The 15,651-nt window shown below is 47.0% G+C and overlaps 1 protein-coding gene across 1 annotated transcript in view; it reads right to left on the bottom strand.

Annotated features, from left to right (window-relative positions):
* Positions 1-305: 305 nt before the first annotated feature.
* DNAH2 (dynein axonemal heavy chain 2) overlaps positions 306-15,651 on the bottom strand; it is a 149,350-nt gene continuing 134,004 nt past the window's right edge. Inside the window, exons 74-86 of the mRNA XM_056114802.1 lie at positions 14,277-14,463; positions 13,804-13,952; positions 13,466-13,649; positions 13,104-13,294; positions 3,726-3,917; positions 3,379-3,563; positions 2,881-3,109; positions 2,651-2,802; positions 2,430-2,544; positions 1,325-1,501; positions 1,011-1,085; positions 689-839; positions 306-525 (exon numbers count right to left, since the gene is read on the bottom strand). Of these exons, the coding sequence (XP_055970777.1) occupies positions 371-525; positions 689-839; positions 1,011-1,085; positions 1,325-1,501; positions 2,430-2,544; positions 2,651-2,802; positions 2,881-3,109; positions 3,379-3,563; positions 3,726-3,917; positions 13,104-13,294; positions 13,466-13,649; positions 13,804-13,952; positions 14,277-14,463 (2,142 nt within the window). The 3' untranslated portion in view covers positions 306-370. The remainder of the gene's footprint in view (positions 526-688; positions 840-1,010; positions 1,086-1,324; positions 1,502-2,429; positions 2,545-2,650; positions 2,803-2,880; positions 3,110-3,378; positions 3,564-3,725; positions 3,918-13,103; positions 13,295-13,465; positions 13,650-13,803; positions 13,953-14,276; positions 14,464-15,651) is intronic.

Genomic DNA, 15,651 nt, shown 5'->3' with positions numbered 1-15,651 from the left:
CCTTCAGTCCCGTCAGTCCGCAGGCCTAGCCACGCCCCCCTAGCCCCGCTGCCCTGCCCATCCACGCAAGGCCACGCCTCCCTTTGCTCGGGCCCGGGTCCCCTTGCAGGTTCCCAGAAGCTCCTGTGAAGTCTGGACTTCTCCTGAGCGTCCCACTGCAAGACGTAGGGTATGATCGCGGGTATGATTTACTGCATTGACACGCGAAACAATTCTTCCACCTTTATGGCTAGCGCAAATAGCGATCTTTAGGGCTCCAGCACGGAACAGATTCAACCGAGGCCAAAGCCTGAGTGAGACCTAGCCAGCGTCCAAGGTGGATTCCGAGAGTCCTCCACCCTCTCTGAAGATAGGCTGAAGAGGAGCCTTCTCAGCTGTCCAGGCTCATGAGCAGGGCAGTGCCCCGCTTGATCCAGTGATCAGATGCCATGTTCCCAGAACGGAGGTCGATGCCAATGATAAAAGAAGCTCGGTCTGTGCTGCCTGCTCTGTTGGGATAGTAGTAGCAGGGACAGGAGTACATGCCTGAGGGAATGGAAAGAGAGTTGAGTCAGACTTCTGGAGCCTCAGGGAACACAGAGCAGGTAGGAGTGTGTGGGGTAGGCATTGGGGGTTGGGGTGGTAAACGGAGGAGAGGATGGGTTAGAATCCCTTCCCAATGGGCGAGGAGGTCTGATACAACGCTCACCCTTAGCACTTTTCTTGCGACTCTCAGTAGGCCGGAAGTGGATGGTGGGCATGAGGCAGACAAGTTGCATGGGCTCGGCCTCCATCAAACAAGAGTTCTTTCGATCCCAACCAGCACCCTCAAGGTATAGACCCCGTACCCAGACACCATCCTGGAGAGAAATGAGTCAGGTTTGGGAAAAGTCTAAACCTTTGATTGCCAGCACACGTAACTTGTAAATTCTCCTCCTTTCCCTACAAATTATTCCCCACCTTTACTCCCAGCACCCTCCTCCCCCAGACCCGCCTTTGTTCCAAGAGCCCCAAACACATCTGGCTCCCACCTTTGGTGGATACACTAGGTTGCTGTCATCGACAGTGGAAACAATAAACTCCCAAGAGAGGCTGTCCACTGAAATCTGAGAATTGAAGATGGAGAATAAGAATACTCCTTATAAGAGGCCAGCCTCCCCCCACCACCGTCTTTAGGGGTGATATCAATCTTCAATGTTGATAACCTGAGGAACCACAGCAAATTTCTCAACACAAATTTCTCTTGTAAGGACACGAGGGCTTGGCTTCAAGGAGACTCTCCAAGAGAAGAGGAAATACCGGGTCCCCAGCGTCCATTCCCCCATCCTACTTCGACACTGCTCACATTGTTTTGGCGAGCTGAAGACTGTAGCACAGCAGTGAGGAAGCCAGTGGGAAAGGTGAAGCCAGAAAGCCAGAAGAGCACAGGAGGCCGCGCTCGGCTCGCCCACAGCTCAAACTGTTCCACACGCATGGCCAAATCCCGGGTCCATGCCGCCAGTGGTTTTTGTGAGGGATATGCCTGGGGGAGAAGGCAGTATATACTTATCCATACATACTTACCCATAAATATATCCAGACTTACACTTCTCTTTACATTTAAATCTTATTTTGAGCACCTGGAGCAGATATGCAAAAGATAACTTGGGCACAGCGAGTATAGCCAGTGTTTCTCAATCAGAATTGGGCAGTCCTCTGTTAGCCTTTTCTTTCCCAAGAAAGAACCATAAATGACAACTTGTTTGTCAAAAATAGCACAGTAATATTGACCAGGTACCATTAATGTGATACCTACTAAGTATTAGTCTATAATACTAAGAATCCTTAAAACATCCTTGGAAAGGTTGGTGACTTGCCCTGAGTAACTTTCAAAATTAGTCATCTGTGCAAAGATGGTTAATGAGGAAGCCGGAGTGATAGTACAGCAGGTAGGACAATTGCTTCACACATGATGGACCTCAGTTGAATCCCTGGCACCCCATATGGTCTCCCAAGCCTACAAGGAGTGACTCCTTAGTGCAGAACCAGAAGTAAGCCCTGAACATCACCGGGTATGGCCCCCAAACAAATAAGGTAAGGTAAAGGTAAAGGCCCTCCCGTTGATCGTCGATTTGCTCGAGCGGGCCCAGTAACGTCTCCATTGGAGACTTTGTTGTTACTGTGTCTGGCATATCGAATACTCTCGGTAGCTTGCCGGGCTCTCTGAGAGGGGCGGAGGAATCGAACTCGGGTCGGCCATGTTGGCCGCGTGTAAGGCGAACGCCCTACCCGCTGTGCTATCGCTCCAGCCCATATAAAGGATGGTTAATGAATGGTTGTGAGGTGCTAGATTCAACTTAAAACACCAAAGTCCAGGCTGAATGCAGTTTGCTATATGCTTCCCCAGAAAAGGGGACTGAGGACACTGGGGTGACAGTATTGGAGTAGGATCAACAGGGGTGGAATCTTGCCTTTCCCCAGAGTGGAGGAACATGGGCATCAAAGATGCAGTTGAAAATTTCTTCTAGGCTTGTAGACATGACGATGAGACCCTGGATGCCTTTTTCTAGCTCTGTCAGTGAGAACCTGAGTAGGAGAAGGTGGAGAGTTAGAGACAGGACAACGTGAAAGGGCTCATGCCTTTCCTCTCTTGCCCCAACCCCACATTTTATAGAGCCTCTCCCCAGCTTACAGGATGGTCCTCATAAGTTTGTTGTATCTCAAGATCTCCTGCAGAAGGACCACATTGAGGGGGGATGGATCCGAAGCCAGCAGTTTTCGAGTCCCCTCATAGTCAATCGTTTCAGGGATTTTTTGTTTCACATCAGCAGCCAACTCCAGGACCTGAGGAAGCAGGAGCTGTGAATTGGGCCTTCCCTTCCTTGTTGCTTTCCCGTTGTTCGTGGAGGCATCTGTTCTTACCATCTCTTCCCGGGTCTGGCCTCCAACCCTGGTGGGTGTAATCTGGGGTTGCAGGGAAAGCAGAGTCTCAAAGAGAGTCCGTGCCTCAGTGATCTGGGAGGCCACATCAGCATTGGGGTGCTGACCAAAGGCCTCAGGGGGATCCATGGCAGGCAGCATACTAATGTACTCCTTGTAAGAAGCCAGGCCCCCATCTTTAGGGATGAAATAAATCTCCAGTGCTGACAACCTGTGGAACCACAGCAAATTTCTCATGACATTGTGAGGACATTGGGGCTTCGGTGGAGATCCCTAGCCCTTTGTTTCATGCAAGACCTGTGTCCCTGAGCACGTTTCACAGTTTATCCAACTCCCCTGCTTTTGCCTTCCATCTCAACTCTGCAAACTCCGCCTAGTTCCAGTTTCAGATCAACTTCACCTAACCCAGTCCCACCACTTGGTCTTTTGCCTTCTCTGCTCCTGCCCTCCCCCTTCCCCTTCGATGTGCCTCCCCCTCACCTGTAGGAGGGCACTGTTAGAGACTGATCATTGAAGTAGTCATTGATGTAGGTGGTGAGGAGGCGCCGGTCCCAGTCATCAGTGACATGCCCGCCATAGTTGACTCCAGCAATGAGGTACTTGAGTGCATCCCAGGGTGTCTCCTCATACTCGTCCAAATAGAGGCTCAGCAAATTCTCCGACACCTGTACAAGATGCCCGGCCAAAGCCCCAGCCCCATGCGCATTCACGGCAGGTACGCTGATGGGGCTTTAACACTGGGGCAGCAGATTTCCCCACAGAGGAACCAAAGGACGGAAGGCGGAAGGAGAGGGGGCTGGGATAGGGGATCCCTAATTAGCACAAACCTCAAAGTCAGAGTCATTGAAGCCATAGACAATGTTCCAGCCAAGCTGTAGGAACTTTTTGCGTTCCAGTAGCACAGAATGGAAGAAGCACAAGGCAAATAGCAACTTCTTATACTTGGCAGGTTTGGAGCAGCGGGAAAACTGGGGCTCTGTCAGCAGCTGGTAAAGACGTGTCATGTTGGCTTTTAGACCCTGGGAGCAATGGATTACAGAGATGGGATGCTACACATCAGGCTTAGCCCTGCCACTAGCACAACTATGAGTAGCTGGGGGGTTTCCTCACTACATAACAACCCCGGATAAAGGATTGACTAGAGGCTGAAATGCAGGCCTTGATCCGCCTGCCCAGTTACAGAGCAATTCAGAGGGAAGAGTGTCTGAATTTATTCACAAACACTGTGAGAGGCAGCCCTCACTTATCCCCCCACTTTTGGTCTTCTCAATCATAGTTTTGTCAAGGGTAAGTAGGCCAGTATGATTTAGAGGTAGCAGATCGCTTGATCACTTGACATCCCGTTACTCATCGATTTGCTTTAGTGGGGACCAGTAACGTCTCCATTCGTCCCTGTCACGTGCTAGCGTAGCCCAATGGCGTCTGCTAGCTCCAGGAACACGAAGAGTCTCAAACCTATTGTTCAGGGTCTTGACGAAGAAGTCCGACCATCTTGTAGGTGGGCAGCCACACGATCTTTTGACATCCCATGGAATCCAGTTGGTAACGGCTCCAGTCCAGCGGTTGTCTCCAAATCGCATTACCTGTCCAGCCCATCTGATTTTCGATGCCTTGGCAAACGAGACAGCGTCCCTGATTCTCGATCGTGGGCGGAGGTCAGAACTCCGAATTCTTTCTCTCACTTGAGTGAAGCGTGATACTCCAAGCATAGCTCTTTTGATTCCTCTTTGGGAGATGTGAATAGCGTTCTCATCCTGTTTTCGTAGGGCCCAGGACTCTGAGGCATATGTTAATGCAGGAAGACCAGTGGAATCGAAGAGATGTGCCCAGAGCCGGAGGTTCTTCATTCTCTTAGTTATTTCTTCGACGCTCTTGAAGGCGTTCCAAGCCACTCTCTTCCTCCTGCGCAACTCAGGTGCCAGGTCATTTGTCATGTTGACTTCTCGACCTAGGTACACATAACTGTTGCATTCGGAGATGTTCGTTCCATTGAGAGTGAATAGAATGTCAGGAACGAGACTGTTTCTCATAAACATTGTCTTCATGAGATTTAGCTATTATCTAACCTTTCCACACTCATAGTCGAAGTTGGCCAGCATCTGTGCTGCTTGGCTAATGTTTGGTGTTATCAGAACAATGTCATCAGCGAAGCAGAGGTGGTGTAGTTGTTGATTGTCTATCTTCACTCCCATTCCTTCCAATTCCAGTCATCACATGACGTTCTTGAGGGTGGCACTGAAGAGTTTCGGTGAAATGGTATCACCCTGCCAAACCCCTCTCTTGACATGGATGACCACTTCCTTGTAGAATGGTGAGATCCTGGTAGCAAATCTGTAATACAGCTCATGGAGGATCCTGATGTATTGAGTTTGAATGCCCTGTTTGGCTAGGGCTTCGATAACTGCTTCAGTCTCAATAGAATCAAAGGCCTTCTTTAAATCAATGAATGTTAAACAGAGCAGCATCTTGAACTCCCGAGAAACCTCAATGAGCTTGGTTAACGTGTGGATATGGTCGATAGTGCTGAATCCTTTTTGGAACCTGGCTTGCTCGCATGGTTGTCCTTCATCTAGTGTTCTGCCAATCCTACTCAGAATGACTCGAGTGAACAGCTTGTAGACAGACAACCGGCAGATTGGGCGATCGTTGCCAATGTCGTGGATGTATCCCTTCTTGTACAGTAGTACAGTCCTGCTGGTTTTCCATTGGGACAGAACCTTGCATTCAGACAGGTAGCGTGTGAAGAGCAGAGCCGGTGTATTGATGAGAACTGATGGCAGGTTCTTCAGGTGTTCGGGTCTGAATTGTCTGGGCCAGGTGCTGTTCGCTTCTTTACTGACGAAATGGCGTGTCGGGTTTCGGAAGGGAGAATGTTGGGAACGACGTATCCATCCTGTGGAATTTGGTATGTGGGCAGGTGGACATGGCTATTGAAGAGATATGAGTAGAAGTCATGGATAATCTTCTCCATTGCCCTAATGGAGGATGTGATAGACCCATCAGGACATCGGAGGGCAGTCATCTTGGTCTTGTAGTTGGCAAAAGGCAGGCAGGTGTTGTGAATGCTTTTCCTGGCTTCTTCCGCATCTGCCAGCACTGCTTCTCTTCTCTCTTTGAGGTCTTCCTTTATCACTTCTCTGCACTGCTTTGCAAGCTTGGACGTTTGCTTGCAGTTGCCTGAGGCTTGCACCAAGCCATGTTGGTGAATGAGCTCAAGAATTTTCAAAGACAGGCGTCTTTTTTGTGGCTATCTCTCTCTCGGGGTTCCTCGCACAATCATGGAGGTGCTGAACAGTAGATCGTATTCTCCGTCAATGTTGTCAATGATGACATCTTCCCATGTTGCCGCAATAGTGCCAAAGAGCTCCCAGTTGCTACCCAGAGGTAGCAGAAAATAGGTAGCAGAAAATAGTACAACAGGTACGGTGTTTGCCTTGCATGCTGCAGACCTATGTTTGGTCCTCAGCAACGCATATGGTCCCTCAAACACTGTCCGGAGTAATTTCTGAGTGCAGGGCTAGGAATAAGTCCTGATCACTGCTTTCCCTCTCCCCCAAAAAAGTACCAGAAAATGTAAACAAAGACAAACATGCACACACCTATTAATAAGCAAAACCATGCACTATTATGTGCAAAGATTTAGTGTAGATTTCAAGGGCTATAGTATATCAAAGAGGAACATTCTTTTTTTTTTTCTTAATGAATCACTGTAAGATAGACCCTTACAAAGATATTCATGATTAGGTTTTAGTCATGCAGTGTTCCAACACCCATCCCTCCACCAGTGTACATCTCCCAGCACCAGTTCCCCAGTTTCCCTCCCATCACCCTCCCCAGTCTGCATCAAGGAGGAATATTCTTTTGTTTTGTTCTTGTTTTGTTTGGGGGGGTCACACTTTGAGATGCTCAGGGGTTACTCCCGGCTCTGCACTCAGGAATTCATTTCTGGAAATGCTTGGGAAACCATATGGGATGCAGGGGATTGAATATGCATACAAGCATCTTACACACTGCACTGTCACTCCAGCCCAAGGAGGAACATTAGTCTATATGGTTGGATTTATTGGATTCATGATCAAGTTGGAATTTGGACTATATTACAAATGGGAAGCAATACCTAGACTGAGAAAAAAAATTGATTTCCTGCAGATGGGAAGAATATAAGGAATAAAGGCACAAAGAGAATAAGAGAAGATGAGTCCAACTGAAGTCAGGTATAAGTATTCAGCTGGGGTAAAAAGGACCATGGATATAGATGTGGATATGCAAAAAGCAGAATGATAATTCCAACCCTTTATGGATTAATATGGAATAATTTTTGTCTTGAGTAGGACAGTGATAGATTGAAACTGTTTTTTGGGGGGTGGGGCCACACCTGGCGATGCTCAGGAGTTACTCCTGACTCTACATCAGTAATTACTCCTGGTGGTGCTCAGGGGACCATATGGGATGCCAGGGATCAAACCTGGGTTGGCCACATGCAAGGCAAGTGCTCTATCCACTATACTATTGCCCATAAAACTGTCTTAAGAACATTCATCTTTTATGGTTTTGTGAGAAAACTGAAATAAGAATATTATAACAAAAGAAAATTTGATTTTAAATGCCATTTGTAATATCACTAAAGTAAATAAAGGCCCTCTCGTTGATCATCGATTTGCTCAAGCGGGCCCAGTAACATCTCCATTGGAGACTTTGTTGTTACTGTGTCTGGCATATCGAATACTCTCGGTAGCTTGCCGGGCTCTCTGAGAGGGGCGGAGGAATCGAACTCGGGTCGGCCATGTTGGCTGCGTGCAAGGCAGACGCCCTACCCACTGTGCTATCGCTCCAGTAATATCACTAAAATATATTAAAATATTAATTGTATTATAAAATATTTTAAATAAAATAAATTGTTTAAAAATATAAAGCAAATATATAAAATCTTTATAGAGAAAATTGTAAATTTAATTGAAATACAAATAAAGACATGGTACACTTGTAAACTGGGGGGTTGTTGTCCAACAACTTAAAGGTATTATTTTCCCTCAAATTGAATAATGGAGGGGCTGGAGCAATAGCACAGTGGTAGGGCGTTTGCCTTGCACGCGGCCAACCTGAGTTCGATTCCCAGCATCCCATATGGTTCCCTGAGCACCACAAGGAGTAATTCCTGAGTGCAGAGCCAGGAATAACCCCTGTGCATTGCCGGGTGTGACCCAAAAAGCAAAAAAAAAAAAATTGACTAATGGAAATGTTGGTGTGAAAACTGACAGGCTAACGCCAAAATTTATGTTGGAGTGTTAGGTAAATAGGGGTCAGTGATATGGTGCAGCAGCAGCAGAGTGTGGTCTCACATGTGTGTAACACCACTCAAAAAAAAAAAAAGCCTTAGGGCGGAAGTACAGTGGGTAGGACGTTTACCTTGCACACACCAACCCAGGTTCAATCCCGGCATCCCATATGGTCCCCCAAGCACTGCCAGGAGTAATTCCTGTGTACAGAGCCAGAAGTAATCCCTGAGTATCACTGGGTATGACCCAAAAAGCAAAAAAAAAAAAAAAAAAAAAAAAAAAAAACCAAAAGAAGAAAAGATAAGAGGGCTCACTTACCAGTCATTGAAAATTACTATGAGGACAGTAGAGAGAGCTCAACCAATTGGAGTAAATATTTACTAGCAATAGGCCTGAGTGCAATTCTTGTATCACATGGCTCCTGAGCACTTCCAGGAAAAATCCCTGAAAACAGTCAGGAGTAGCCCCTGACCTCTACCAGTAAGGTAAAGGCAAAGGCCCTCCCATTGTTCGTCGATTTGCTCGAGCGGGCCCAGTAACGTCTCCATTGGAGACTTTGTTGTTACTGTGTCTGGCATATCGAATACATCACGGGGAGCTTGCCAGGCTCTGCCGTGCGGGCGAGATACTCTCGGTAGCTTGCCGGGCTCTTCGAGAGGGGCGGAGGAATCGAACACCAGGTTGCCTAAGGAGGGGTGAACTGGCCCAGGTCGGAAACGGAGCAGGTCAAAACCTCTACCAGTGTGCGCCCAAAATTAAACAAAACCAAAAAAAAAAAAAAACCAACATAAAAATTACTCTAGTTATGTGGCAATCTAGACAGTGTAGTGTTGATCCCAGGATAAAATACTTAAAAAATAGAATGAATGGCCCAAACAAGGATTTAACTCTTAATAGGTATTGCAGATCAGAAGTGTAATTATTCAGAATGATACTGGGAGAATCCATGTGGAAAATATAAAATTAAAATTAGATACCTACCTCATTGCACACTCACAAAAATCAACTGTTTAAGTGAAAGTTAAAAAAAAAATTTTTTTTAGATGCAGAGGATGCCGCTCCAGACCTCACACATGGATAGAGAATGCATATGATCCCTTGGAATGACCCTGAGCACCAAACTCAGGAATAGTTTCTAAGCACCACTGAGTATGAGTCAAATACAAAAGAAAATATCAGGGGCTGGAGTGATAGTACAGTGGGTAGAACTCTTGCTTGCACACGAGCAACCTGGGTTCGATCCCCAGCATCCCAAATGGTCTCCCAAGCCCCACCAGGGATTATTCCTGAGCAGAGACAAGAGTAACCCCTGAGCGCCACCTGATGTAGCCCAAAACCAAAAAAAAAAATTTTTTTTTTTAAAGAATAGAAAGTTGGAGCATTATAACACAGCATGTATGAAAGTTAAATGAAAATGAATTAAGACTAAATATAAATGGCAAATTATTATTATTATTATTATTATTTGGTTTTTGGCTCACACTTAGCGATGCTCAGGGGTTACTCCTGGCAATGTTCGGGGGATCATTTGGGATGCCAGGGATTGAACCCGGGTCGGCCTTGCACAGGGCAAATCCTCTATCCACTGTACTATTGCTCCAGCCCTCTATTATAATTTCTTAATGACTTAGGTAGACAACCCGTAGAAAAGAAATAGCTAAATTCAGCCTCATAAAAATGAAGAATTTGTTTATTTATTTACCTTTGTTTTTTGGACCACACACAGAGACACTCAGGGCTTATTCCTTACTTTGTGCTCAGGGATCACTCTTGTAGGGGCCTGGGGGACAGTGTGGTGCTGGAATCAAATCCGAGTCAGTCACATGCAACGCAAATGCCTCACCCACTGTGATATCTCTCCAGCTCCCAAAATGAAGAATTTCTACTCATGGTTTTTTTTTTGGTTTGCTTTTTGGGTCGCACCCAAAAATGTGTGTGACCCAAATGTTCAGGGGTTACTCCTGGCTTTGCACTCAGGAATTGCTCCTGGTGTGCTTGGGGGACATATGGGATGCCGGGGATCGAACCCGGGTCCGCCATGTGCAAGGCAAACGCCCCACCCACTGTGCTATCGCTCCGGCCCCAGAATTTCTACTCACGAGCACACAAAATACACAGTGAAAAGACAACCCATAAAACACCTATCTGACAAAGGATTAAGATTGGGAATGTAAGACCAGAGGATTAGTACAGCGGGTAAGGCTCTTGCCTTTGCACATGGCTGACCTGGGTTTGATCCCCAGAACCATATAGAGTCCTCTCAGTCCGCCAGGATTAATTTCTGAGCTCAGAGCCAGGAGTAAGCCTCGAGTACAGCCGAGTGTGGCCCCCAAACAAAACATTTTGGGACTACATGAAGGTACTTGGGGACCACTCTTGGTGGTGCTCAGCAGGCTACTGCTGAAGAATGATGGGGTTCCCACAGGCGAAGTGTGAACCCAAGTCATTTGAGCCACCTTTCCAGCAAGCATAATATAAAGATTTTCATTTTTAGGGGTCTATGAGATAGTACAGTGGGTAACACACTTGCCTTGATTGCAACCATCCTGGGTTTGATCCCCAGAACCCATATGGTCCCCCGAATCCCACCAGGAGTGATCCTTGACTGCAGAACCAGAAGATCCGAATCCAGCTGGGTGTGGCCCCCAAATAATAATTAATTAAAAATTAATTTAAAAACCTTTTGTTTGCTTTATCTGAGAGTGGCGTATGCCTTGGTGACTATTGGGTTCTCTACTGGTTAAGCACTTACAACAGGAAGGTGGGTGGGTTTGAGATAGGCACTATTTGGGTCTGCATAATACAAGTGGGGGAGGTAGGGAGGGGGTGGGAGAGAGAGAGAGAGAGAGAGAGAGAGAGAGAGAGAGAGAGAGAGAGCATGATTGCAGTGGGAAAGGGTCCAGAGGAGAGAGGACCCTACCTGGCTCAGCCCAGAGGAACTTTCTGTGAACTGCTGCTTGCCGAGGCCAGTCCATCAGTGAAAGTAGAAGAGTCAAGGTTCTACCTGGATTTCTTTGGAGGCTAACAGAGAGACCAAGCTTTGCTAATATTTCATTTCGGGAATTATTTCAAACTTAGAAAAGCTGCAAAAATAACGAAAGTGCCAAGTGCACTCATGTTTGTGTTACCCAGATTCATGTGTTGACTTTCTTCCACTTGCCTATGCTTTGAACCACCCTCTATCTCATTCTTCCTCCCTCTCTCCCACACAGAATGCTCCCTCCTCCTCTTTCACATGCATACTCATACACAAAACCGCATATTCACACACTCTCATACACAAATTCACATGCTCGGGATAGCCCCTGGCTCTGCGCAAGTAGGTCAGCAGGTCGTTCCTGATAGGGGTTTAGACCTTGCAATACCAGGGATCAAGTCAGGTCAGCCACAAGCAAGGAAAATGCCTAAACCTTGTACTACCTTCCCTAACCCCTGAATATTTTAATTGGGCAAAAAAAATTAAAGGTGCATAAAACCAACTTTAAACATTAAAAAAAGTGCCACTAGCACAAACAGGATGAGGAGATAATCTAAGGTGGAATAGACTGTTTAAAGAGCCCACGTACTTAGTAACCAGAGAGCAATTCAGGCCTTCAACTAAGAGTGATACTGGAGCAAGAGACTGGGATTGGAGCTGAAACCAAGAAAAAAATAATTTCCCTGTCAAACAATGCAGGAAAGAAATGTAGAGTGAGAAATGTTTGAGGTAAAGAACTTAGTCTTGAGCTACAAACCACAGACCAGAATAACACAGAAGTAAAATATATGTCCCAAGAGACAAAGGAAGAAATAGGAACGTTGTGTAAAAGGTAAGTCAAGGAAAGGGACAGTCAACTGTGTCAACTGTCCTAAGGGGGCCAGTGACATTGAGAACGCAGCCATCATTCACACAGTAGTTACTTGTGGGAAACCTTAGTGCCTACCTACTGCATACCACTTACAGGAGTCAAGTGGTAAGGAGAAAAAAGTAGGTGGAAGGGAATAAGAATTAGTGACATGATCAGACATTAAAGGTTGAGTACTATTGTGTTTTTTTTTTTTTATTTTACTTTGGGAGTTTGGAGCTACCCATAGCTCTATGCTCAGGGGTTGCTCCCAACTGTGCTCTGGGGACCAGGTGATGCCAGGGATCAAAACCAAACTTCTACATGCACAAAGCATGCACTCAGCCCTTTGAGCTAGCTCTTTGGTTCCACTGACTGCATTTTAATGGTGGAGATAAAAAATAAGAGTTGGAAGTAAAAAAAAGGAAGCTCAGAGTCCAGGAAATGACAAAGAGAAAATGTAAAGAAATGTTGGGAGATGAGGAGATTCCATGAACTGGCTATATAGTCTCTAATTGTTCCATTTTCTGATATGTAAAATGGGGGTAATAATACTTAGTTGATAGGATATATGTATGTGCGATTGTGTGTGTTAAATAAATATAAAGCACTTAGAACAGTGCTTGGCAAATGTTTGTCTGGGGGCTATGCCTGGCAGTGCTTGAATAGTAACACCCAATGGTACCTGGGAGACCCATGCAGTGCCAGGGATCAAATCCAGGCCTCCGACATGCCAGCATTCAACCCTCTCTCCAGCTTAAAATGTTAGATATTATATTCTAAGAATTTGGCACACATAGGAGATAAATATGTGTGGAATGGGTTTTTTTTCTTTTTGGGTCACACCTGGCAATGCACAGGGGTTACTTCTGACTCTGAACTTCTGAACTCAGGAATTACTCCTGCCTGTGCTCAGGGGACCATATGGGATGCTGGGAATTGAACCCACGTCAACCCTACCCGCTGTACTATCACTCCACCCCCAGAATGTTTTTGAAAGGCATTGAGTAGGATCAAAGAGCCCGGTATTAAATCCAAGCCCTCTCTGATGGTAGCAAGAAGAAGGGCAAACAGGAGGCCCTGCTGGCGCTGGCACTGCCTGTACCTTTGGTGGTTCTGTGGTGATCTTGATGCTGGCCTGCAGGATTGAGATAGGGAAGTCTGGATGGGGGCTAGAGCTGAGCCAGAGGCGGAAGGAAGGGTGAGGATCCTCCACCTGAAGCTGCTCCACCAGCTTGTCCAGATGAGGCATCCAAGACAGTGACAGGTGGCAGTTAGCCAGGAATACCCAGTGTCCTGCAAGGAGACACGAGATTCAGTGGGAACCATTCTGTAAGTCTATCTGATTTGTGTGTGTGTGGTGGGGGGGAGGCTCTCTGGGCATGCAGGATTGCAGTTTCAGCAATGTGGCAGGCTGGAGGCTCTGAAAAGTCATGATGGGGACAGGAGGACAGAGTGGACACTCACCATGGAGCACACCATCTCGGAGGAGCCGAGCAGCAATGGGGGCCTGTCCCTGGCCCAGGGACAGGGCGTGGAAGTTCTGGGCCATGCCTGTGTGTTCTGCCAATTGGAGCAGGGCGCCAGTGGGATCCACACCGGGGGACAGGATGAAAACCAGTGGGGTCCGTGGGGTTGAATCCTCCATCACCTGCCAGAAGCACAGGGCAGGGGTGGCCTGACAGAAGGCCACGTAAGACGGTGGGAAAGGGAGTTTGGGGAAACATATGGTACATTGGAACAGAAAGAGGGAGCCAGGAAGGAGTCAGGGCAACGTGGATGAGGAAGCCAAGCCACTTAGTTACCAACTTCATGTTTAGCACAGGAGGTTCAATGAAGCGGGAGCCAAGGTTGGTGACGATGAAGGAGGTCACACAGAAGGACACCCGGTCCTGGCGTAGGGAGCGCACGATGAGCATCCGCTGCATTTCGTTGCAGGCATTCTCCCACTCACCTGGGGACAAGTGAGGAGAGAGTGAGGCAGAACAGGCAATCAAAATAAAGGGGTGGGGCTGGAGTGATAGCACAGCAAGGAGGGCGTCTGTCTTGTACACGGCCCGACCCGGGTTCGATTCCCAGCATCCCACATGGTCCCCCAAGCACCACCAGAAGTAACTCCCGAGTGCATAAACCAGGAGTAACCCCTGTGCATCGCTGGGTGTGACCCAAAAAGCAAAACAAAACAAAAACAAAATCAAGGGGTGCTTGCTTGGGAATGTGGGAGCTGAAGTGCAGAATGAAAGAGCAAATGGAGCGAAGGAGAAGGCAGCAGAGGCACCTGGCAGCATAGCTTTCTCGGGGGTGGAATTGGTGTACCACAGATGCCAGTCCCGAGGGTACTGTTCAAAGGAGTTCATGAGGCCATGGAAGTTGGTGAGCTTGTCTAACTCAGTGATGTTATCCCAGTAGGCATCTGCTAGCCAAGTAGTGCATGGGTTATCCATCTGACCCTCACGATCCAGAACCTGGGGGAAGGAGAGAAAAGATGGGGAACATTTCAAAAGCACATACTTCCTGAGTATCTGGTCTTAGGTCGAATTCCTGGCACTAAAATTGTATTTTGTCATGCTGTGAAAGCCAAGAGCACACTCACATATAACGGCATGAAGAAATGAATGAAAAAAATGGGACGTGGATTAGAAACCACTTTACAAGAAAACTAAACCTGGAGACCTAGGAAGGAGCCTCATCCGGGCAGCAGTATTAGCTAAAATTTAGGAAGCTGGTGCCCTCTGGTGGTTGTCTGTTGTTAATGACGCCTACTTCCGCTTGAATGATCTCAATTGGTTTCATCCTAAGACAAGCAGCAAGTTTTCTCTCTCTCTCTCTCTCTCCCTCTCTCTCTCTCTCTCTCTCTCTCTCTCTCTCTCTCTCTCTCCCTCTCTCCCCCTCTCCCCTCTCCCTCTCTCTCTCCTTCTCCCTAATAGTTCTGGGAGACCATGTGGTGACATGGGTTGAATCTGTGTCTCCTGCATGCCAAGTTATTTCCTCATCTTTCCCACACACACTTTTTTTTTTGAGACACACCTAGCAGTGCTCTGGGGACCATAGAGAGGGTGCCAGGGATTGAATGCCGGCTGGCCACATGCAACACAAGCGCCCTGCCCACTGTATTATGACTCCAGCTCCTCCCCAGCCCCCATCTGACAATTTTTAATTGTTTACTAATCATGTGTTTTTTTATTATTATAATTAGTAGTCATAGTAGTTTGGGGGCCACACCCAGTGATGCTCAGGGTTTACTCCTGGCTCTGTACTCAGGAACCACTTCTGGTGGTGCTCAGAAGTCCATACAGGATAAGGGGGATAGAACCCAGGTTGACTGCATGTTTAAATTCATGGGATGCAGAGCTTGAAAAATATCTCTATCTTTGGATCCGGGGTGATAGTATAGGGATTAAGATGCTTGCCTTGCATGTGACCAGCAGTGGTTCTCAGGCTACAACACCCCCCCCCAAAAAAAAACCCAAAATGTCTACCCTTGAAGCTTATTTTTCAGTGTGGAAAGACAGATAATGAACCCAAAACATAACAAGTAAAATTTTTGGCAGTGCTGTGGAAAAATAGGATAGTCTGAGGAGAAAGGACAGTGGAAGTGCTAGGGTTAGTGTGTGTAAACTGGCAAATAAGCCAAGCAGTCTCAATGAGGTGAG

Source organism: Sorex fumeus, unplaced genomic scaffold (assembly GCF_029834395.1).
Source record: "Sorex fumeus unplaced genomic scaffold, SorFum_2.1 ptg000028l, whole genome shotgun sequence".
In the NCBI taxonomy this organism is placed as follows: Eukaryota; Metazoa; Chordata; class Mammalia; order Eulipotyphla; family Soricidae; genus Sorex; species Sorex fumeus.
This window is presented reverse-complemented; position numbering and strand designations above follow the sequence as displayed.